The following is a 26,516-nucleotide window of genomic DNA, read 5'->3' as shown; positions in this document are numbered from 1 at the left end:
GCGGTTGTAACCAAGTCCAGCTCGTGCTCATAAACACAGTGTTGTCCGGTATCAATGAACAAGTTTATGCATTTTCATTATCTTAGATGCTGCATTAGATGCCACAGTTATGAAGTGGTAAGTTCAGCAGTGATTGTTGTGGATCAATGGCCATGGCACTGAAATCCTTGTAGCAGCTAGGAAGCTGGTACAGAAATTAATATAGAGAATTTCAAGGTTTCAAGGTGCTACTGTGCAGGATGAGGCTGGTGATGTGGACATAGCCAGCATTGCATGACACAGCTGCATGTTGTGGTTAAATACTCACTGTACTTTACAACTATGAAGTTTTTCTTTTTCATGCACTCTGCTATTACTGTTAGGTTAGTTCTAGTGTTAGGTTAACTTAGATTACATTTGTTTTGGTTTAATTGGTCAGAGAATTCAAATTAGAAAATTTCTGCATTTCCTTAAAAAATCTAAGGAGGCAAATGACATTTGGCAAACAAAGAATCTTTTGTGTTATCCGGACTTTTTCATTATCCATACCATTTAGTCTAGAAAATTAGGGTCAAGTGTATACATCTATGCTGTATATATTTTAAAAGAAATAGGTTACCTGTACGGAAGATTATGGCTGACAGTCAGACACATGCAGGTCCAGTGAGGCAAGGTTTGAGTTTGGAAAACCTGATCATACCATTTCTGGCATTTGTTTATAAATAATACTTTATTGCATCAAAGGGCATAATTTTTTACTCATCATTACTGATATTTATTATTAAATTTATAATAAAAAGAGTTGGGATCATGTTATGGTATAATACAGCTATGTTACCATGATGTTTACAAGTTCCGACAGACAGACAGTTAGTAGCAGAGTTAAAATTGGATTCACCCAGGTTTAGCACTGCCACTGAAGCTAAAACAGGATTTTTTTTATGCAAGAGGGAGAGCTGCCAGGAGCAACAAAATATTAGAAAAAAAAAAGGCCCACAGGAACTGCAGTCGCCCAAAAAGATTAGAAAGAATTAGCTGAAATCCTGGGACAAATGTCTTGACACCTCTCTCTTAAAAAATCAAGTTGTAGGAAGATGGAAATACAGAAGCAGGTAGGGAGTTCCAGAGTTTACCAGTGAAAGGTATGAATGATGGAGAATACTGCTTAATTCTTACATTAGAGGAAGAAAGCCTTGTGCAGTGACACCTCAGGAGGAGGGAAGGCATGCAAGATCACTAGAGCAGTTAGCATAAAAATAGCGATAAAAGATAGAAAGGGATGCAGCCTTTCAGTGGTGAGAAAGAGGCTGAAGATAGTCAGTCAGAGGAGGGGAGTTGATGAGACAAAAAGCTTTTGATTCCACCCTATCTAATAAAACTGTATGAGTGGAGACCCCCCAAACATGTGAAAGAGTACTCCATAAAAGGACAGATAAGGCCCTTGTACAGAGTTAACAGCTGGATGGGCAAGAAAAACTGGTGGAGATGCCTCAGAATGCCTAACTTCATAGAAGCTGTTTTAGCAAGAGATGAGAGGTGAAGTTTCCAGTTAAGATTATGAGTAAAGGACAGACCGAGGATATTTAGTGTGGCAGAGGGAGACAGTTGAGTGTCATTGAAGAAAAGGGGATAGTTGTCTGGAAGGTCGAGTCAAGTTGATAGATGGAGGAATTGAGCTTTTGAGGCATTGAAAACTACTAAGTTTTCTCTGCCCCAGTGAGAAATCTTAGAGAAATCAGAAGTCAGGCATTCTGTGGCATCCCTGCATGATCTGATGACTTCCTGAGGCATTCTGTGGTGACCCTGCATGATCTGTTGACTTCCTGACTTTCTTGCTTTTGGTTGACTCTTTTGACCTCTTAGTGAACCTGCAGTTCAGTGGGGCTTTTTTTCTAACATTTTGTAGCCCTTGCCAGCAATCCCTCTTGCATAAAAAAAAGAAAAAAATGTGGTGTGGGTAACATCCCGTGGAATGCACCCTTCTAAGATAAAGTATACATACCTCATAAAAGTAGTTTATCTATCTATATTCTCTTTTGTAATGTTTTATGTTTTTATACAATATTTGTTATCTATAAATACCTTTTCTTACTTTAAAACAGGTAAAAAAAGAAAATGAGGTACTTTTTTGGGGGAAGGCTGGAATAGATTGATGGGATTTCAATGCAAAAGTTTTTTTGAGATACATGCGATTTGAGAAAGATACGAGCTCTGTCTGGAAAAAAATTAAACTCGTATCTCGAGGTACCATTGTGTACTGGGTGGCGGCAGCACCACCATTATTTTTTTTTTTTTTTTTTTTTTTTACAGTAAGGCCTATAGCGCCAGTAGGCACACTTCAAGAGTGTATCGGAAGTGCCGTTCAGCTTCCGCCCATTAGTGGCGCAGGCAATTTTATTTATAGTGGTACCCATATTAGGGCCCATATCACCACCCAAGCTCATCTTGAGTGTAACCACCTAGAACCTGGGTATCATGGTGACATGTAGGTAACTTTAAACCACTCAACAAATGGCAAAGGGGTATAAGGCTGTACATGGTGGGATTTGAACCTATGCATGGACGTCTGCCCGATCCCACGCTCACCACCTTATCCACTATGCCACCGCCTCCCTATAGTCAGTCCTATGTGAATTCTTTGTTTCACATCTGTTACACCTTGTTGCTACAGTAGTTAAGAAATAATTTTGTTAGCTACCACATCAGTGTACTTATAAGTGTACTTATAAGTGACTGCTCAAATGAAAAAAAAACTGGTCATATGTCCTTAGTCCATTAGGGAATAAGAGCAAGGCAACAATGCGGAATCAAAAAAGAAAAAAAAGGAACGGCGGGTGTTTACCTTCTGCCAAGACCATCACCCTCACCCGGATTTGGCTGCCTTTGGATTGTTCCAAGTTTGAAATTTGTTCCAACTATGAGAGTAAAATTTATTGAAATTTTGCCTCCAAAGTCCACATTGTCCCAAGTCTGAGGTGTTCCAAGTCCAAGTGTCAACTATATATAGGTTTCCTTCATTATTCAATTGCTCATTATTCAATAGTTCAATTTTCTGATCATTATCCTTTAATCAGCTCACTGATTTTCCAATGTCCAGGGTTGTTTATCTGAATTTTAACTGATCACCAAAATGTATTGTATTTGATGGCTCATAAGATGCATCTTTTTCTTAAATGGTAATTCACACAGAATGACACCAGTGAGAAAGAATTTGCCAAGTGACCATGCACTATACATTGTATAAACCAAAACAAATGCAATCAGTGTCAGTGATCTTGATCTTGACATGAGCAAACTTCACTGCATTCTTTACAATGTGATGCTGTTACTCCCTGAAGTAAGACACACTTTCTTACAATTAAAACTGCACTATCTTTCAAGATTCTTACCTTGCATACATGTAAAAAAAAATTATGATTATTAGCCCTGTAGTCTTTGACTCTCTCTCAGTCATTGCCAATGCCATATGCCAGGTACATGTTTAAATCTCACAAGTCACAACAGGATTGGTGCATAGGCTACTGGCAAATATTAAAGTATTTAAATTTAAAATATTGAGATCTAATAATGATCTAAATGCATGCAAGTCTTCAAATGTCGGGTGAAAACCTTCACTTCATATTCAGAGCTTAAATCCACTCATTTATCTTTTTTTTCATTTCAATGTTTGCCAAAACTGGTTGCATCTTATAATCCCATGCATCTTATGAGCCTTCAAATACGGTAAATAAATGCACCACAATAGCATCACCACCCATGCCACAGCTGCCACTCATCAAAACTCATTCCTGCTAGATGTAAGCATAATTAGTGAACAGGGCCCATCCTTATAAACACTAAGTTGCCATCTTAATAGTAGGAAGTTGTCTTAAATCACCAAAATGGTGGAGCTCGAGTCTTAAATCCTTAAGACGGCATCCTTAGCCCTAAGAATGTGTCTTACTGCTAAAATACCTCCCGAGGTGGAATAGCAGGTTGCGCACTCCTAAGATTTCATCTTAAAAGTAAACATGGCCACTCAAGAGGAACCGCACTGCCACCACCTGTGACAGAGTTGGACATTTCATGAGAGGAAGGAAAGGACGTCCTGAATAAAGTAGATGACCATGAGCTGGTGAAGAGGTATCGGCTGGACCGTACTGGTATCATTTTCATGACAGACTTGGTGCAGGAAAGGCTGAAGAGACCAACTGTAAGGAACAAGACCCTCTCCTCCAAGATGCCAGTGATCATCACTCTACGGTACCTCACTACAGGGAAGATGCAGCAGTGCAGTGTGATGACTTGGGGCCCTCACAACAGGCCATCAGCAGGGTCATCAGTGATACAGTGGAAGCTCTCTCGGACAATGCCATCCTCTCCCAATTCATAAGATTTCCAGTCACCCAACTGGAAACTCAGAGGAGGAAGGAGGAGTTTCTTCAGATTGCTGACTTCCCTGAAGTAATTGGTGCCATTGATGGGATGCACGTGAGGATTATGGCACTAAGAGAATATGAGGCAGAATTTGTCAACAGGAAGAGATACCACAGCATCAACGTGCAGTTTGTGTTTGATGTTCGGTACCACATAATTGATGTAGTTGCAAAGTGGCCAAGATCGGTTCACAATGCAAGAATACTTGCTCAAAGTGGACTCTGCACAATATTTGACAACGGCATCGTCCCAGCTGGGTGTCACTTACTGGGAGATAGTGGCTATCCCAGCAAGAAGTGGCTACTGACTCCATACCTCAGACCACAGCCTGGAGCACAGTCTTCTTATAACAGGTAAGTTACTGAGTAGTAAAATTTATATAAAAAGTTATCTAATTAATTATGTTACATCACACTAAACACACAACTAATTATTTACCTAGCATAGTTACACTTTTTTTCATATAAACTAATATAAAGTGCTAAATTAATGAATTAGGCAATTTGGAAATATTTTTGTAGTTTCACACAATCTTGACCCTTCCCCCCTACCTTACTGGATTCCTCCATAAGGTGAACTAACCTAACATTTTGCAACTTCCTCATCGGGTTGACTTCACAATCCATTAAGGTGGAGTAACTTTACATTTTGGAACTTAACCAGAACAATTGATAAGGTAAAGTAACTTAACATTGTGTAACCTCCTACCTGGGGAGCTTTCCCCCTCTGGATCCCCCATAAAGTAAACTTATCATTATTATCTGACAAGGTAAAATGGGCTAGAAATGCTCCATAAAGTAAGATGTAGACCCTGCAGAGGGCTATAACTATGCAAGGTGTATTGGTTCAAACACCAATACAACCAGTAAATTTCTAAGAAAATTTCCAAATATTTAAGGGTTTTTCTTTTTTTATTCTAAGTTTTCATGTGAATATTTTATACTAGAGATTTTTCTCTTATATGTTTCAAAATGTTTAAGCTGTCATGTTACAAATCATTATCAAACAATAAATCTTAGCTTAACCTTATACCTGAAATAAGCTAAATGTTTGCAGAAAATAAATTATATGCATAATACCACTTTTAAATACTGCATTGTAAGATTGAAATCTATATTTCAGGGCCCACAAGGAAACCCACAGCATTGTCGAGAGAGGCATCAGGCAGCTGAAGCGACATTTTCACGTGCTACACAGTGAGATCCGAGTTGGTCCTCCGTCCAAGGTCTGCCAAATTGTAGAGGTTTGTGCACTGCTGCACAACATCTGGAAAGCAAGAACCATCATTCTTCCTGAAGAAGAACATCTTGCTGCAGCCGAGGATGGAGTCAACAAGGAGCGACCCCTAGTACAGGAAGTTCAACATCGCCATGAAGGAATCCTATACAGGGATGAATCTGTTGTGCATCACTTCAAGGAAATAACACAACACATAATGCTGATTAAAAGTAGTATTCTTCAGTTTTTTTTCCACCCCCTCTGTCACTTTCTGTTATTTATATTTATATGTCAGTCTTGTTTTGTTGTGTGTGCACTGCTATGTTGGTGATTTCATCTTCTTTCCCTCACTTCTGCCAGTCACCCACTACTGCAAAGCTAAGGTTCTTCACAGATACCACAGTATCAGTGTTCAGCCTTACAATATTTAAATGGGTTATGATGAATTTGGATCTCAGCAACATCTAAAAAAATAATTAACAACACATTTTCACAACTAATTTAAATGATTCTTTCTTAATTATTTTTCACTTATTTTTATGAGCGTGGCACTGACTACAATATCAAATGTTCTGTAGTTTTCACTTTTGTATGAAAAAAATGTATGCTGTGAGGAGGCTCTGGCTTCTTTGTGAATACTAGGTCAAGCAATGATGGTTCTTCTTCCCCCCCTGTACCTTGTCGACTCCTCCTCCCGATGATCCATAGTCAACTGAAACACCTCCTTTCTCTATTGTCCAGCATTACCCATCACTTCCATCTGTCTCCAGTTTATTTTTTTTACACTTAATCTCCAACTAATAGTATTCTTCCTTCTCTTCTTATGACATTATCTAAGCACTTAATCACCTTTCTTTGCCTATCTTTATGTTCCTCAGTTCCCCTTGTATTTGTCTTAGGTGGCACATCCATAACTAAGATTTATCTTTTTTTCAATTCCTGTTTTGATTGTTACTCCCATTACTTCCACCATGCCATCACCATGTTGCACTTCCTCCACACATATATCATCATGAACCATAATTAGCACTCCTCATCCCCCTTTACCCTTCCTGTCTCTTCTCCAACTCTTATATGCCTCTTAAAGTTACCATGGATCTCCTCTTTTAGGTTTGTTTCAACGATACACATTACATCTGGCTTTTATCCTTTGAAATAATCCCTAACCTCCAATACGCTGGATAACAACCCATATTCAGTGGTATTTCGACATACAAATTTAATTAGTTCCGTGACAATCGTTGTATATAAAAAAAAAAAAACTATATCAAATCAATTTTTCCCATAGAAATTAATGGAAATAGAATTAATTCGTTTTAGTGATACGAATTTACCCCACCCGCTAAAAAAATTAACATGTTTTAAATACCAACCAAATACTGTAATTATAATATTTTTCGGTCACGTACTAACAAAAACGCATAAATTAAACACGCTTAAATAAAGAGTTACCTGTACAGTAAAAGATTTAATCAAAGTAAAAATTATGAAGTTAAACATTTAAGGAATTTAATTTAAGACTAAGTCGTTATAATGTACACAAATGTATGTTGGTAATGTAACTTTATTATGTTGATGATCTTAAATTTATGTAGAGAGGGAGAGGGAGTGGGAAAGACGCTAGCCGACTTGTGGAATGTAAACAAATGGTGCATTATTGTACCACATACAAAACTTATGTACCACATTTCCACAAGGCTTTCCAGTTCATCCATTGCAGAGTCACAAGTTCGGGTGGTTCTTTTGGCTTGCAAGGAAGATACGGTCTCACCAGCCTTCTTAATAGAGTCTGCTGACTTGAAAATAGTAGAGACAGTAGATGGAGTCAAGATAGTGGCGAGCAATGCTATTAGTTTTCTTGCCTCTCATGTCTGTGAATAACATCCAGCTTCATTTCGAGAGTAAGAGACTTCCTGGTCTTCTTAGCAATGCGAGGCGACATTGCAGGGCTGGTTGCAGGGTGTTTTGGTGGCATGTTGAGCTAGGGAAGATGAGCTGCTGCTGGACGCTGTTATTGTTTTGAATTAAAAATGGGGAAGGGCAGGGGGAGTGAGAGGTGGGCGTTTTGTCCATGAGAGGCGCTGGTGTATTCAAAAGCCTGTCGGCTTGCGTATTACGGCAGGGCCTTCAAACTTGGAAAAAATTATCTGGATAAAATTTTGTTAAAGCAAGTTTGGTGTTCGTTATACTAGCAGATGGTAGTAAAAGGAAATGTTCATTGTAGCAAAATTTTGTTGTGTGAACGTTTGTTAATTGGGGTTACATTCCTAAAAACCCTTCGTTAAGCGAAACTTCGTTAAACAAATCCATTATAACAAGTTTAACCCGACTTGAACTTCCATTGAGAGTAAATAAAGCGAGAGTGCATCATAGTACAGTGAAAGGTTTAATGAAAGTAAAAATTATGAAGTTAAACAATTAGGCAGTTTAATTTAAGTCATTATAATGTACACTAATGTATGTATGTACATAACTTTATAATGTTGATGATCTTAAATTTATGAAGGGAGGGAGAGTGAAATGGGAAAGATACTAACCGTCAACCTGTGGAATGTAAACAAAGGGCGCATCATTGTATCACATACAAAACTTATGTACCACATTTTCACAAGGCTTTCCATTTTATCCATTGTAGAGTCATGAGTTCAGTTGGTTCTTTTAGCTTGCAAGGAAGATACGGTCTCACCAGCCTTCTTAATAGAGTCTGCTAACTTGAAAATAGTAGAGACAGTAGATGATGCTATTAGTTTTCTCGCCTCTCTCGTGTCTGTGAATAATATCCAGCTTCACTTCGAGAGTAAGAGACTTCCTGATCTTCTTAGCAATGTTAGGCGACATTGCAGGGCGTTTTGGTAGTAAGTTGAGCGAGGGAAGACGAGCTGCTGCTGACGCTGTTATTGTTTTGAACGGGGAGAGTGAGTGGTGCGCGTGTCGTCCACAAGAGGCACTGGTGTATTCAAAAGCCTGTCGGCTTGCGTGATACATTGGGGCTTTCAAACTTAGAAAAAATTACCTGGATAAAACTTCATTAAAGTGAGTTTGGTGTTCATTAAACGAGCAGATGGTAATAAAATTAAACCTTCATTGTAGCAAAATTTCATTGTGTGAACCTTCGTTAAGTGGGTGTTTGCCTGTATATATATATATATATATATATATATATATATATATATATATATATATATATATATATATATATATATGAGTAAGAAGTACAGGGTAAATTTCTTCACCATTATCTGTGTTTCACTTCCTTGTGTTATGACCTCATCTGTGCTGTTTGAATATCTGAACCCAGAGAAGTTGGAAAGATGTAATTCAAACCCATATTTTCCCTTACACAAAGCAATACATTGAAATTAAAAGCTACATTATTAGAGGGGGACAAAAGTTTTGTTTACAAATGTTTCATGAAAAAATATTGTTTGTTCCAACACAATTTCAAAGATCACTTTACATTTGGATTTACTCTTAGATGGAGATATGATGAAACACTACAAGTGTCAATCACATAATGGATGGCATTGCAACCCTCAACCTACAGAAAACAACTTGTGATAAGGTGCTTATTTGTTAATTTATCAGAAAAAAAAAAAAAAAAACATTCACACAGACACAATGAACTGCTGTTTATTGCCAGTTTAATCATGAATTAGGGAGTAATTCATTTGTTCCCCAGAGGATATTTTCCTTGAATTACTGAGGTCACTCACCAGTAACCAAGGGGTTAAGCACATATTTTCATCAGATGCCCTTTCCATTCTCATTTATTACACCTACTCCTTCCAACCTTTTTCATTCATACATGCAAAGAAAACTACATTCTCCCTCTCTCAATTACATAAATATCAATTAAGATCATTCGACAATTTCTTAATCTCCTCTCTCCCTTACTTAACTTCTTCCATTCAAAGCTTCACACATATATATTCATGCATACTTATCTATCTCTACTTACCCCATTGCCCACACTGTCCTTGATCCATGCCATCCATCTGTCTCTACATCATTTATATACACTTTTATAGCTTAACTTTCTTCTAATTTCTGCTTATATATTGTTTATATCTACTTACCTTGATATTTGAATTTCTCCTGTGATGCACTATTTGTCATGTTGATGACTTTGTTGGTTTGTGGTAAAATCCTTCAAGTCTTTTGTGGCTGCAATGAAAGGAAAAAAGGAAAAATTATTTAATATATCTAAAGCTTTACTTCATTTGTATTTTTTTAATTAACAGAATGCAAAATTTGTGTAAAGTATGAAATAACACCTTCAACATCATTATTTAACAACTCAGTGTAGATACGGAATATCTTGAAGATTTTCTCTCTAAATTCTCCATATTATAACATTAAAAAGATTTTAATCATTAGTAACGAAACATACATATAATACAGTGGTGCCTTGGAATACGAACTTAATCTGTTCAAAACTCTGTTCTTACTCCAAAGCATCAAAATACATGTATTCTTATGGAAGTAATTATAATTCATTTCAAACCATCTCCCAAGACCAAAAAAATTCTATTTTCCACCTATTTTCTTACTTTTTGAATACTTTTACTATATATACTACTACTATTATGCTATAACTATAGAAGATAGGAAAATAAAGTAGGAAAGTAAGCAAAATGTAATATAATGAAAATTCAACTTCTCGTGGTCAGAAACAAGCGTCACCACATCCTCATGTGACTCCAAGCCAGCACCACACACTCTTATATAGGCCAATAAGTTTTTCTTTGATATACAGCATTCATTATGGAAATAAATCAGGGAAGTAAGCAAATTGTGATTTTAAAATTCAACTTCTTTGCGGTCAGAAACAAGCATCAACGTTTCCTGGTCAAGATGGCCCCTGACCACGACGTCCCCCCACGATGGCCCTCCCCGACGGCCCCGTGTTTACTATGACGACCCCCACATCAAATTCTAGGTTATTGTCTTCTTATTTCTTTAATTTTGTTAACTTGTTCATCGCAGATGGCAACTCAGCGTTCCTGAGATAGTGTTTTGTAGCATGGAGCATTAAAAACCATAAGGTATTGGTACACCGGTGTACCTTGCGGATATAGTGCATATACATATCCTGGGTGTAACACGACTTCCTGTATATATTGAAAGAGGTAAGAGAACATGCATTTCTAAGCAGAAAATGTTATATACACATATGCATTTTAAGGTTTTGTTTACCCGTAAGATGATTTTAAAATTTCTGAGGCGCGCGATAATTAATTGTGTTTGAGGTGACGACGACTGTTGCTGGCTTGCTGCAGCAGCCGGAGGTGCCACTTGGCTAAATACCGAATGTTTTAATATTATGTTTTGCAATCTTACATTTAAGACAGATTGCATCAACAAGTACGCAATTTACTGATAAACATTACACGATAACATTATTGCGGTGATTAAAAGCACTCACGTACGGTACTACGTGGTACAGTACCTATCACTGGGTGAGGAACGATGGGGAGGTTACTACAAAGCCAGTTTTTGCTATGGGAAATGTGAATGACTGCCCAGGATGCAATCTATTTGGGGGCACATGAGCACCCTCAATAAAAAAAATAATAAAATGCACAGGAAATCTTTCTTAGTATAAGATGCTCTATTAACAAGTATAATTTAAAACCATCTTACGGGTAAAAAAGAAATGGAGGCCACTGTGGTCTGTAGTGTTTGGCCGTCATGGTAAACATGGGGCAGAGGGGGGGATCGTCTTGGTCAGGGGCTGTCTTGACCATGACCCAGCGTCAACATATCCTCCTCAGCTAACTCCATCAAGCCAGCACTACACATTCCTATCTAAACCAATAACAATTCCAATATTGTCATGCATCATAATATGTTTCTGAACTGCTTACTTATCCATGGAAATACATGTATATCTTATATCTCACCAAGAAATACATAAAAAAGGATAAAAATACAGCATACTGACATAAAGTGCTCTCACCATCGTCACGCTTGGCGCCCTCACACCTACACAAACATATCCTTGTAAAACCTGATACATGATTGGCTACGTGTCCACCATCTTGAAAACAATGGGCCAATGATAGGCCTCGATATATGACAGATAGCCTCAAGCATAAACAAACTGTGCAGCATAAAGGAGCACGGCTTCTGAAAAGCGCCACGATCATGCCTGACGGGCTCTTACGTAAGAGCTACGATCGAGCCTGACGGGCTATAAGGGTTAAGGCTTTTAATTCATGAGCTGGATACTTTCTCTTCCCCACGGATCTTCTAGAATCTTCCATACATCTGTCTGGATGTCTCGTGACCATGTGTGCTGCTACGCTAGGCAATGATCTTAATAACTAAAAACACTTGATATTATTATCCTCGGCACTACAAAACAACAACCAAACAACTGCAAACAACACTCCTGAAGCACTGAGGCACCGTGGTGCCCCAGCATGCAGTCAGCTGATCGCACAGTGCTGCGCGCAATCTGTTGACCGTGGTTGTTATTGTTCACACTCCAAAGCAAAGTTCGTCCTCCAATAAAAAAAAAAATAAATAAATAAATAAATAAAAAAATAAAAATTTGCTCATAATCTAAGTTGTTCGTACTCAAAAGCGTTTGTACTCCAAGGTAACACTGCATATTTTCTTCTTGCATATCTTTTCTTTGTAGATTCAAACATTTTGCCAATAATAAAATATTTTTTTCATATTTTTTTCATAAGATCCTCGATACAGTAAAGTCACGATTCCTAATTAATTTAATTATTACATTTCATATCTCAATTGCACCACAAAGAACCCACAATTCACATGTTTCAATCAAATTACACGAATCTCAATTGCTGTTGTTTCTCATCTTCTTATATCAATGATTCCCAACCTTTGATTGGCCTTCCAGATGGTACATGAGCACTTTTGGGATCATATGTGGCTTCTAGTTAAACTAAATTAATTTACTTCTCAGAAAAATTATTATTGTCTTATATAAGCTAATCTGGTATCACTGAGCTGGTGGAGAAGAAACATATGCATTCCTCACATTAAACTGAGCTGTGTTCCTTGTTGTTACTTCATTTGTGTGCTTCTCTTGTGAATAAATTGTTATTTACTGGAATTGAACCAGGTAATATGCAGGGACTGTAAAGGGCCTCCAAGTGATATTTACTCAGGAAAGGTATGGCAACCCCTAGCTTATATCATAACAAATGCAAAGCATGATGATGCAATTTTTTTCAATTGGTCTTTAACCTACTGGCAGCTTGTGCTCTAAAATCATGCTCCAGAAGATTATGGAAGGTTACTACAAAGCCAGTTTTTGCTATGGGAAATGTGTGACTGCCCAGGGTGCAATCTATTTGGGGGCACATGAGCGCCCTCAATAAAAAAAATAATAAAATGCACAGGAAAAAAAATCACCAGTTTTCTAAGCTAATACCATTCATTTCCATGTCAAGTTGGTGCAGTGGACGCTGATGAGCCCCTATCATCGCATCAACTTATTGCTGAGAATTATACAGGTTGCGTGTGTCTGTCAGAAAAGGTGAGGGAGGAGGGGAGAAGCAGATCAACCTGCCGCTGCACGGAGAGAGAGAGAGAGAGAGAGAGAGAGAGAGAGAGAGAGAGAGAGAGAGAGAGAGAGAGAGAGAGAGAGAGAGAGAGAGAGAGAGAGAGAGAGAGAGAGAGAGCTTGATTGATTGATACATTTATTGTTGAATTAATAAATAATTACAACAAAGGAAGATCGACCTTGCCACCCACCCCCTGGGCAAAGACTTAAGGTTAAAGTATCAAAAACCTAACACTAGACAGTATACCTAACAAGAATACAAGTACTTCAATAAATAAATACAGATAGTGCACACCTTATTGCATAAACATCCTACAGTCTGGGAGCAAACTGAGGATATTCCCTGAGTGTATCCCTGAGAGTGGTTGAGTCTAGGAGATGGTCAATGAGGCTATACAAGTCATGTTGACCTTGTGGCCTGAATTTAGCAATGACAAGACATTCCATGATATAGTGACGCAGAGTGTGTCCCCTTGGTGCAGCACACACAACACAGTACACACCAAGAGAAGCATGGACTTCCCAAAGGTATTTGTAGCTTAATCTGAGCCTCACTGCCACCCTGTCATGTGATGCAGTGTGTCTCCCGTAGGTGTAAGCACAGCTCTGGGAGACACGTGCATAGTGAAGACTAGTGCTACTGCCCCTATGGCAACAAAGCTCCAACTGATCACTAATGCTACTATGTACACAGTCCCTAATGCTGCTCTTAACATAACCCAGAGTGTATTCAGTGCCAGAGTCCACTGTGTCATCTTGGAGGGCACATTGAGCAAGGTGATCTGCTTTTTCATTTAACGGGATACCCACGAGAGGGTATCCAGATGAAATGGACCGTGGCACCAGCACCTCCTAGGGTGTGGATGAGATCAAGAGAGAGAGAGAGAGAGAGAGAGAGAGAGAGAGAGAGAGAGAGAGAGAGAGAGAGAGAGAGAGAGAGAGAGAGAGAGAGAGAGAGTCACTCTTGTTCTTGTTCTCTATTGTATTTCATAACATATGTATAATAAAAACATAAATAATGCAATATAATCTATTGATATTATTAATACAATAATATTTGGGGTGTATGGGTGATGGGGAAGAGGGGTGGGGGGGGCAGTACCAATGGACTGTTTGCCCAGGGTGCAAAACTAGCCAAGACCACCTCTGGGTTACAGATTGTTCTGCAGTACAATATAGCGGGGTTATGATGTCATTCATGGCTTACTGAAACTCACAGGTGATATGCATACCTTGCAACTTGCCTGGCCAAACTCTTCCAACTTTGTCTATTGACTTCTACCTTTCCTTCCTGCTGGAAGTTTGCCTACATTCAGCCTGTTCCTAAAAAGGATGACCGTTCTAACCCCTCAAACTACTGTCCTATAGCTTTAATCCCTTGCTTGTCTAAAGTTTTTGAATCTATCCTGAATAGGAAGGTTCTCAAACATCTGTCACTTCACAATCTTCTGTCTGATCGCCAGTATGGCTTCCGTCAAGGTCGCTCTACTGGTGATCTTCTGGCTTTCCTTACTGAGTCTTGGTCATCCTCTTTTAGAGATTTCGGTGAAACTTTTGCTGTAGCGTTAGACATATCAAAAGCTTTTGATAGAGTCTGGCATAAAGCTTTGATTTCAAAACTGCCCCTACAGCTTCTATCCTTCTCTCTGCAACTTTATCTCAAGTTTCCTTTCCGACCGCTCTATTGCTGCTGTGGTAGACGGCTACTGTTCTTCTCCTAAATCTATTAATAGCGGTGTTCCTCAGGGTTCTGTCCTGTCACCCACTCTCTTTCTATTATTCATTAATGACCTTCTTAACCAAACTTATTGCCCTATCCACTCCTACGCTGATGATACCACCCTACATCTTTCCACGTTCTTTCAGAGACGTCCAACCCTTCAGGAAGTCAACAGATCACGCGGGACGCCACGGAACGCCTGACTTCCGATCTTTCTAAGATTTCCGATTGGGGCAGAGAAAATCTAGTAGTTTTCAATGCCTCAAAAACTCAATTCCTCCATCTATCAACTCGACACAACCTTCCAGACAACTATCCCCTCTTCTTCAATGACACTCAACTGTCTCCCTCTTCCACAATGAATATCCTCGGTCTGTCCTTTGCTCATAATCTTAACTGGAAACTTCACATCTCATCTCTTGCTAAAACAGCTTCTATGAAGTTAGGTGTTCTGAGGCGTCTCCGCCAGTTTTTCTCTCCCCTCCAACTGCTTACTCTGTATAAGGGCCTTATCCGTCCCTGTATGGAGTACTCTTCGCATGTTTGGGGGTTCCAGTCACACAGTTTTGCTTGATAGGGTGGAATCGAAAGCTCTTCGTCTCATCAACTCCCTCCTCTGACTAACTGTCTTCAGCCTCTTTCTCACCGCCGAAATGTTGCATCTCTTTCTATCTTTTATCGCTATTTTCACGGTAACTTTTCTACTGATCGTGCTAACTGCATGCCTCCCATTCTTCTGCAGCCTCGCTGCACAAGGCTTTCTTCTTCCTCTCATCCCTATTCTGTCCAACTCTCTCAATCATTCATCCCTTTCACTGGTAAACTCTGAAACTCCCTCCCTGCATCTGTATTTCCGAATTCCTACAACTTGTCTTCTTCTAAGAGGGAGGTATCGAGGCATTTGCTCCCCTACTTTGGCTGACGGTTTTGGCACTTTTTACACTTTTTTAGAGAGCCAGCACTCAAGTGGGCCTTTTTTTCACTTTTTTTCTTTTGCCCTTGGCTGGCCCTCTTTCCTACATAAAAAAAAAAAAAAAAAAAAACTACCAGTAGAGGGATCATGTTGATAAACAAACATCTCAGAGGGCTCTGAGGCCTCTCTCTCCTCTCTTGCCTTATTAAAACTTAATTTCTTCTATGAATAATATCTATTATCTACAGCATCTCAGATCAACTGTCCCAAGCAAACAGTGGGGGAGGATGTGGGGGATAATGTCCCGTGGTATGCAACCTGTGCACCAGCCACCCACCAGCTGTTCAAACCCAGAATGTGGTCAAGTATACTTAACTACATTTCCACAGCCAATGAAAGGGACTTGGTGGTAGGTAAGAGCGAGAATGAGAGAAAAGGAACACATTAAGGTGTAAAAACATTCAGACGTGAGAAATGTGATTATCATGAGGGCAAAAAAAACAAATAAATAAATATACTACACAGAACTAGGATAAAGTTTCATAACTTACAGAATCTTAGCATACAGTAGTACCTCGTGATACCAGTAACAGATTTTACTCAATAACAAACTGATCAGATACTAACCAAATACAGTGGAAACTCAATGCTCGAATTTTATTCATTCCAAGTGGCTGTTCAAGTATCAAAAAAGTTCAACTATCGATACCTACAAATCAGGTAACTCGTTCTAATCTTAGCAATACCTCAAGTTTATAAAAATTTCAGTATAATCTTTTCATTGTAATTTTGATTTGTACATACTGTAAGTGAAGGCTGGTGATGGATAATGTAGAAGAGGATGGGTGAAGGGTGGGGAGGAGGAGGGAGGTCATTGGTGGACAACTCACCATCCATGAAAACATCTGGTGTGATTCCTGTGAACCCACTAGTAGGGATGTGGCTCACTAAAATTTGCACTTTCACTAGATTCCTTATTTTCACCACCAATAAGCCTCTTTGGTGTCACTGTCATTCTAAATGAAAAACTACCGACAGAACACAAGAATGTTGTTTTCTCAAGACTGCGGCATGACTAGAGATACACACCAGTATTCAGTATACTGGAATACTGGCAATTATTTTTCCCGGTAATACGGCATCAGGACAGGACAATGGTGGCAGCAGAGAGGCCAGAGCTTTGTATACAACCATGTGTGCGAACATTTAATTACCAGATATTTTCACCACTAATAATGATGTGAGTTTATAAATGAAAAACTATAGACAGAACGCACAAGAATATCATTTTGATGACCGCAACAGCACAACTAGCAGAGACGTGGAGGGAGAGGCAAGGAGCCTTTGTTTACAACCACATGTGTGGATGTTCGACTATCAGGTATTTTTTTTAACATTAATTCAAACTTTTGTGTTCAAGTATTGAAAAGTTCAACTATTAAGATGTTTGAGTATTGAGTCTCTACATACTGTATTTTGGACTGTAATGGCAATTTTTTTCATCTATGAATCCATAGTTCCCATGCGGCCACACTGATGAATACACATTGACATGATAAACAAGCCAAAAAAAGCCTGTTTATTTACTCCAACATGCTGAATACAATTGTAACTCATTTGGTTTATCTACAATTTAAAAAACATGAAATGTGGTGGAAAGTGGTGACTGCTTGCCAGTGGTGTCACTGGTGTAACACTCATGGTGAATTGGGATCACAGGCTGGTTGGACCTGCAGCCTGCTGGTCTGAATTCTTAGTTATGCATGTCTGTCTGAATGTTGTTGGGCAAGTAAGAATAATGACTGCTTCACTGAGGGAGAGAGAGAGAGAGAGAGAGAGAGAGAGAGAGAGAGAGAGAGAGAGAGAGAGAGAGAGAGAGAGAGAGAGAGAGAGAGAGCGAGCCTGGGTTGACGAAAGTGCAGATGAAAATATGCTTGCGTGACGGTGCTCCAACAGCACACCTCTAGTAAGCACTACTAGCTAAAATGCCCTATTAATGCTGCAGACTGTGATTTACTAATAGACTTGGTGAGCCAAGAAAAGTACTTCTAAATAAAAGCACAGATGGTCGTAGAATGGCCTTAACACACGACAGAATCGCCACCTTCAACTGTGCAGGCTATGGGAAGAGGACAGTCCACCAGCTATCTACTTAGTAAGCTAAGTAGAATTCTGATAGGAAACTTAGGAGATGGAAATGTAGTGACTGAAGCTTTGCAGCAGTAATGTTGTTGACAGTTGTTCCTCAGGCCTGTTTGCTCACTAAGGCTTTTTTATTATCAACGTGCTACTGACAAGCTTTGTGGATTCCATCCCTAGGTTTGGTTCCAATCACAATTTTTATAAAGCAAACTATTTAAATGATAACCTATATATTTTTATGGTTCTTAAGTCAATTAGTTCACAAAAAAATAATAGGTATATAGGAAAAATTTATGAAAAGGTAATGACGAAGACATGGGTCTTGGTTCACCTTCGCAGCAAAGGTAAATCCTGCCTGAATGTTGCCTTCCTGAGCTGTGGGAAGGCAGTGCTTGCTCTTAACCCTTTTAACATGATGGCGCATATTTCGCGTCATCGGAGCACTAGTGACACATGTGATGACGTGCGTATTGCATCATGGCTGCTTTCTGCTAAGATGGTGTTTTTTCCCCCAATGCTGTATGAGATCTCTCAGAATGTAGGTGGTACATGATACGATGACTTATTTAACTTTCATCATTATCATAAAGGTGTATGATTCGCTTATACCCAAATAAGTGCTGATGTATCCTGCTGGAAATAATTCTATTTTATTTATTTTTTTTTTTTATATGGCACCCTAAAAATTGTGTGAGTTTATTTCTTAATGTATGTATCTATTATGAAAAATCACTTACTATTATCATTATTTCCATACAAGGAGAGAGAGAGAGAGAGAGAGAGAGAGAGAGAGAGAGAGAGAGAGAGAGAGAGAGAGAGAGAGAGAGAGAGAGAGAGAGAGAGAGAGAGAGAGAGAGAGAGAGAGAGAGAGAGAATGAATCAGGTATCTCCAAACCCCTACCCAACCTAGATATTGTACTGAGAGCCATTTTCCATTTCCCGGAGAGAAGAGGTTAAGAATACTAATTTTTCCTGGATGGTATTCTTCAACTGATGAAGGTAGAAGGTATTGTTTAAGAATCCAGTTGAGAGCATCTCAGTTTTGTTACCTCTAAGAAGCAGTGTGGGTGTGCACAATGTCATCCAGTCAAGTTAACATGTGTTAAATAGAGTAAATCATGTTACTTAATCTTATCTCCTTAAATATCATTGCGTTATTCAAACTTGCATTAATTGAGAGCTGACTGTATATATACATACATACATTCATACATTGTTACGACCGTCAGACACTAATGTAATGTAATATGTTTTAGGTTAAAGTGTAATGGCATTCCACTAGCAAAATCTTTGTTGTGTTATTATTTTAACGCTCTCAGGATGACCCATCCTCTCTAACTATATATTTTGTACCATTTATTATTTCATTGTATTATATATTTGTATTCCATGACTCGTGTGTGTATTGTAATATTTATATAATTTTTGTAATGCGGGCTGCGTAGGGCATTCCAGAAAGTTGTTGATGTCACTCCTTTGTGAGAAGCTTTCATGCTGGAGTGTAGTAGTCATTATCCTTACTTGCCCAATAACATCCAGACAGACATGCATCTCATGGAGAAAAATCTCCGTATGATCTCAACCTGTGACCTCGTATGGTATATCTTGAAGTTGGAGTTGAAAATTCATAACTACTCATAAAAAAATACTCTTTTGGGATAAAAATTGTAAATACCATCAATCATTTCACTACATTTCTCACCACAAAAAAATAAATAAATAAATAAATAAAAATAAATAAATAAATAAATAAAAAATTAACCCTTAAGAGGTCAACCACGTACATGTACGTGGAGTCTTTGCTTACTATCTGTGGTCAATCACGTACAAGTACGTTCGCCCCTTTCTCGGTTTCCATGCGTTTGAAATTCCCTCCAGCTTCAAGATTTATATTCTTTGAAGTGTCTAGCATATATCAGCACAGTTTCCCGCCATTCTGACATGGATTAGTCATCTCCCTCCCCCCACCCCTCCCTACCGTGACTCCAAAAAAACGGAGCGACATTTGGTATTACTGTCATGAATGTGATGCAGCTCTATGCATTGAGCCTTGTTTTGAAGAATATCACACCCTGCTGCAATACTAAAAAGCTTAGATACTGAAAGAAAAAATAATAAACAATATTTTGTGGTAAACTGAGCAAATTATTTTTTACATTATATTTACAGTATTTACAAATATTTTTTTTGTATTTTTCATTTCATAAAACTTGGGTTAATTTATGAATATGTAACCATTATACACATATCTCGTAGGAGAAAAATATCGATAAAACGATTAAAAAAGTCTCATTCAGAAGTTGTACGTCTGGCAGCATCACTAAGCGAGGTAAATTTAAAGCTCCAGGTGGACATTAAAAAATGGCAATTTCAAACTTTAACTCTTATTTTTACTTTTCTATGCCCATTTTGAGTTTTATGGAATAAAAAAAGAAAGTGGAATTTTTGGTGACCTGGATGAGTATTCAGAGGTAAATCAGTGCTGACCTCTTACGGGTTAATAAAAAAAAAAAAAAAAAAAAAAAAAAAAAACATAGCTACATCAAAGTTTTGTTGTTTGAGTGAAACTGCAAATTGATCAAATCCTTAAATCTGGGAAATTTTCCAAAAACTATATACCATATTTGATGGCTCATAAGACACAAGCTCATCGACGCACCCAGTTTTGGCAGACAATGAAATGAAAAAAAAAAGTAAAAGCAGATCTAAGCTCTAAATATGAATTGAAGGATTTCACCTGACATTTAAGGACTCGCATGAATTTAGATCATTATTAGATCCCAGTATTTTGCATTTAAAAACTTTAATATCTGCTAATAACCTATGTACTAATCTCACTGTGAGATATAAGTATGTGCCTGGCATATGGCATTGGCACTGGCTGTGACAAACTACAGGCCTAACAATCATAATTTTTCTTTTTTCATAATTTTCTATATGTATGTAAGGTAAGACTGTTAAATGATAAAAGTGCAACTTTTAATTGTGTTAAAGTGTGTCTTCCCTCAAGGAGTAACACAGTAAAGAACGCAGTAAGTCTTGCCCGCGTCAAGATCAAGATCACCAATCACATGTTTTGTTTTGCTTCATGTGATATATGGCAAATTCTTCCTGACTGGTGTCATTCTATGTGAATTACCAGTAAATATATATTGTTACCTTGAAAGAAAGAGTTATTTTGTGGTGTAGTACATATCATCACTTTGTTTACATGTGCAAAGATGTCTAGGGTTTGATTTTATAGGCTCTGTTGCCATAGACTGACCAACTACTGAACTTTGACCTCATAGGACACAGACCTATTTCCTGAGACTACTTTGGAGGAAAAAGGTGTGTCTTATCAGCCATCAAATATGGTAGGTCAGAAGTGCTCATTTCATGTTCAGTAATACCCAAAATGCAACCATTGATGCCGTCCTTATTATTTACTTTCAGACTGAAACCTTTCTAGAAATTTACCCAAATTACAACTCACCAGGTTAACTCACCTGGTTGGCCCCCAATAGTGAGATATGACATTGGCAAAAGAAGGTTTAATAGGAAAAGGAGCCAGGTCTAGAGACATGCTGGATCATGTTGTAGGTTATAATGAAGATTAATTGCCTTATCCAGTAACTGTGTAATAGCTATTAGTTTGTTACTTACAAAACTCATACAACAGATTCCCTAGATGGTGATGGAGGGCTGATTTGAAAGTGGCAATGGTAAGGAGTTCCACAAATATACTGTTCTTACACAGAAAATTCTGCATCTGACTTCAGTGTTGCAGTCAGAAACAAATAATTTGTCTTTATGTCCTCTGGTGGAATGGATTCTGCTGGCTTCAAACAGTTCAGTTGGGGATGTGGCTGAATGACCGTGAGAAATTTTCCAGATTTTAATCATGTCAGCTCTAATAAGGTGGCCCTTAACAGATTACTAATCAAGAGAGTACAAAAGAGACTGGTAATCATAATTTTTCAAACCACTTATATTTTCTGTCCAGCATCTTTGGGGTGATTCCAAGAGTTTTAAAATCTTCAATGTATTCATTATAAAAAATGCAAGAGCTATATTCCACAAGAGATCTTATTTGAGTTTTGTAAACAGTTACCATAAATTTTCTAGACCTATCTAAAGTTGCTTTTAAGAGATTAGATGCTAAACCATCAGCTCTGTTCACAATTCACCTGATATGGTCAGAAAATTCTAAGGTAGTGTCAACCAGAATGCCAAGGTCAAGATGAGAGATCACAAACTGTATCTTTTTATTGTGTATAAAGTACTCTGAGTAGAATCCAAGATTTTGCCAGTTTATGGAGTGTCTCTGAAAGTACAGAACAACTGATTTGTCTTTGCTTAGTTTTAGTCCCCAAGATTCAGCTGTATATACCAGAGTACTGAAGTCCGATTGTATAGATTGAGCGTCCTGAATAATTTTGCTTACAGAGCTTCTAATATTCACGTACAATTTCAGATCATCAGCAAAAATTTTAATATTACATTTTATCTTAGATGGAACATTATAAAAAATTTCAAAAAGCACCAGGCCAAGGACCAAGCCTTGTGAAAACCCCACTTAGAACTGGCTTTGAGGTAACTCATGAGCCACCTATCACTACTATCATGGTTCTGTCAGACAGAAAGTTTGATATCCATTGGAGTTGGAAATCAGTTATGCCTATTTTTTTCCAGTTTAGAAATTAGAGTTCTATGATTCACAATGTCAAAAGCCTTCTGGAAATTGAACAGTATTATGTCTACAGTTTATTCATTGTCTACCCAGTCTGTAACAGAGTTATAAGTTAGTAATAGCTCATCTTCCACTGATCTATTCTTTCGAAAACTGAACTGTTCATTTGACAAAACTATTGGCATCCAGATAATCATATAATTGAGAAGATATAAACCTCTCTGATAGTTTATAACAGATTGATGTTAAACTTATAGGCTGATAGTTTAGAGGTTCAGATCTTCTTCTCTTCTTGTGAATGGGGACAATGGGTGATTCTTTCCAAATCTCTGGAAGGGTTGAAAAATCAAGTGAAGAATTGAAAATTCTGAAGAGAGGGTAAACAGTCAAAAAGGAATAATTCTCTAGTACAGAAGGGTGTGAAAGATCTGGGCCCATGCTAGAATGTTCATCTAGATTCTCAATCACTTTGCATACATCATGGATGTTAAGTTTATACCACTCATACTGAATCTACATTTTTGGTGTGGTTAAAGGTAAGTAGAGTTGCTTGTTGCATAGACAGGGGAGAATGCTTCAGCAAAAGTTTCAGCCATGACATAGCAATCACTCAATGTACTACCATCTTGAGAGTTTTAAAGGGCCACCAAAGGTGGATAAAATTTTTTAGATCTTATTTATGAATGCAATAATTTAGGATTGTCTGAAAGTTGATCTGGCATGGATTCCTCACACTCAACCTGTGAATTCGAGGAATATTTATGATGCTCGGCCTGCGATAGGTTAAAGTTATGTAATGCATTCAAAGCTTCAGCAGAGCTTCTGCCAAATCTTTTTTAAGGTGCTTAAATTGGGACCAACATTATTGTTTAATTTCAAGCAATATTTTTGGAGGATTAAAGTATGCTTTAGCCTTTGGAGGTATGATTGGTTTAATAAGTATGTAGGCATTAATGAGATCCAAAAAAAATAGCTTGAATTTTTCTAAACATTTGTTTAGGGCCAAGATAGTTAAATTCATATTCACTGTCAACTTGAGTCATTAATTTTGTTAAATTTTCCATGTTTCCACTGATGTTTAGGATGGTACTGAGAGGCATTATCAGTATGGTTATCTTAAAAGATAAAATTATATGAAAAAGGTACCTTTATGTTGACAGTGAGGAAAAGTGGTAAGTAGTCTACAAATCCTTTACTGTCATCCTCTGATGTGAAGATTAGATTTAGTATGTTATAAGATCATAAAAATGTGGTTTCACTAATACACTGATTTAATCCTAAAAAATTAAAGCAGTTAACAAATAATAAATCCCTTAGGGTCACATTCCCTCCAACTACATGGAAAGTTAACAGATGGGAAGTTAAAGTCTCCCAAGAGAATGACTTCCCTGCCAGAACAGAAATCCAGCAAAAAATTAATAGGGTAAGATTTGTCTCCACTGAATTTGAAGGTGGCCTGTAAACTAATATTAGGAAAATATTAAATTTTGTTACACTGTAAATTTGACTGTTATGCAATTCGGTATTGCACACTCTTGGCAAATACACGGGATGTGTTGATTTATATATAGGCAAACCATGCTTTGGAACATGTGTAAGAGTGTCACATCTGAACAAATTATAATTGTTTAGGTAGACAACTGCATCAGAGATATCAGGAGTCAGCCATGTTTCAGTAATGGCAGAGATGTCACACTCATGGACTATAGAATAATGATATGAATAATTAAGCTTACTAGTAATGAAATTTACATTTGACAATAAAAATTTTTAGGGACTTATTATGTATAATCATACTGCAATTTCCTATTACTCATTGTGGACAACATAAACAGTCACCAAAACGGCATAAAGACGAAATATCTCACCGTTTCACAAAGTTGGTGTTATGGCTCTGAAGATATAGTTATCCTTACGATCTCTGGTACAGTCCTGTATCACTATCATAGGCTGTCATGTTGTTGTTTCATGTTTGGGCCGCGAAGATCTATGGATCCCTGAGCCCTGGGGCAGTCCTGTGTGGGTATCACAGGCGTAGTAGCTGGCCGGTCTTCCTCATGAAAGCACAGACAGGGCGAAAAGCAGCACGTTGCCGGGATGGGTAGACACCTGAGACCGCTAAGAGGGTGGGCAAGTCAAGTGTTGTGATGGCCAGGCGGAGAGCCACAGCATGAGCGTAGTGCAGTGCGGTGGGAGTGGAGGCGTGGACAGTGGAGCAGAAAATGTTCGATGGTCTCAGGGGTAGTCCTACACCAAGGGCAGTAGGGATCAAGGGACAGACGTAGGCAGTGCAAGTGAGCACTAAGTGTCGCGTGCAAAGACAGTACAGAACCTCTCTTTTCACGGTCTTCGGTCGTGTGGCTCAGGCGGCGGCTGATTATGGCGACATCTAACACACGGGAGTGTTGCCGTACCCAAGGCTGTGGGCAAGAGTCCGTGCAGTATTGGTCCATGGAGGTAGTGCGCAGGGCGTCGTAGAGCGTCTTGTTTCAAGTGGAGTGGCAGACACTGATAATGGGGCGCTTGGCGGTGGAGATCGGGAAGGGCAGTTGCGAGATGTTTATTACGGAGATGGCCATCTTGGCCGCGGCGTCGGCGACCTCGTTACCAGGAATCCCCGGGCCCCGAGTGGCACGGTGGCTGACAAGACAGCAGCAGAGGCATTCACCCATCCCTCCCGTATTGACCTAGCCCCTGACCAGACTGACACCCTAACTGACCTCAAGACAGCCTGCAAGCTGTCGATTATCGGCGCCGATATTAAGCATTTTGACGCATATCGGCATCGGCCTTTTTTTTTTTTTAATTCGACGGCCGATAAGAGATATATCTAAAACTAGGTTATTTTGGCTCTGATCCAGCCGCGCCTCTCTGTCAGCTGCCAATGCTCTATCTCCAACATTGTCCCACCCACAACACCATCTGATTGGTTACAAGCAGAGCCACGGTAATAGCCAATCAGTGAAAGCACATGTGCATGCAAAGGGGGTGGCTACTTGGACTCAAGCCCTGAATGTTTTTCCAAGATCTGGGGATCTGAGGAAAAGAGTAACCTGAGTGTAATGTGCACTGCACATTAAACTGAATTCTGAAGTCTTCTCCGTGTCTTTTGTCCGCCTTGAATTGGTGGTAAGTTGAAATAAAAAAAAAAAATGTAGTTTCGGTGTGCGTGGCAGAGAAAAAATAAATAAATAAACAAATCAGCGGCTGCCCTCGGGGCTAAGCCCCGGATAACCTAGAATCTTAGATCAGCCCCTGCTTTAAGTTTGGAGGACAGCGGCGGTGCTGCCATCTGTTGGTAGCGAGCAATTTCATAGAAACGTTTTCAGGAGTAAGTTATGAAGATTTCTCCCATGCTCCCCCACTCCTATTCTTTCCCCTCTATTCTCTCCTTTTAATAAACTTATAAGGCAAATAAAACATGTTTATGTATATATATATATATATATATATATATATATATATATATATATATATATATATATATATATATATATATATATATATACTGCAAATGAATGTCGGCTCCAAATATCGGTTATCGGCCTCCTTGACTACTAATAATCGGTATATCGGTATCGGCCCTGAAAAAAACACATCGGTCAATCTCTACACAACACTGACTGACGTCTTACAGCACACTTCACTGGGACACATTAGACAGGCCACAAGACACCACTGGTGGACCAACAACCCCCATCCAGGCACTGGACACAGCAGTCACCAGAGTGAGAATTGGCCACACCCGCCTCAACGCCGACCTGCACAGGCTGGGCATAACCGATTCTCCCCACTTCCCCTGGTGCCCTACACAGCCTGACACCCCAGAACACCTGCTACTGCACTGCCCTCGTCACCACACACACCGTGTGGCCCTCCTCCACTCACTATCTGCTCTTCAACCACACAGACC

The 26,516-nt window shown here is 38.8% G+C and overlaps 1 protein-coding gene across 1 annotated transcript in view; it reads right to left on the bottom strand.

The window, feature by feature from the left end:
* Positions 1 to 25,203, bottom strand: part of LOC123516289 (transmembrane protein 242-like) — a 47,433-nt gene extending 22,230 nt beyond the window's left edge. The window contains exons 1-2 of the mRNA XM_045275551.1: positions 24,472 to 25,203; positions 9,690 to 9,777 (exon numbers count right to left, since the gene is read on the bottom strand). Of these exons, the coding sequence (XP_045131486.1) occupies positions 9,690 to 9,729 (40 nt within the window). The 5' untranslated portion in view covers positions 9,730 to 9,777; positions 24,472 to 25,203. The remainder of the gene's footprint in view (positions 1 to 9,689; positions 9,778 to 24,471) is intronic.
* Positions 25,204 to 26,516: the final 1,313 nt, after the last annotated feature.

This window comes from Portunus trituberculatus, chromosome 40 (assembly GCF_017591435.1).
Source record: "Portunus trituberculatus isolate SZX2019 chromosome 40, ASM1759143v1, whole genome shotgun sequence".
Lineage (NCBI taxonomy): Eukaryota > Metazoa > Arthropoda > Malacostraca > Decapoda > Portunidae > Portunus > Portunus trituberculatus.
The sequence above is the reverse complement of the archived record's forward strand: the minus strand, read 5'-3'. Positions and strand labels throughout refer to the sequence as shown.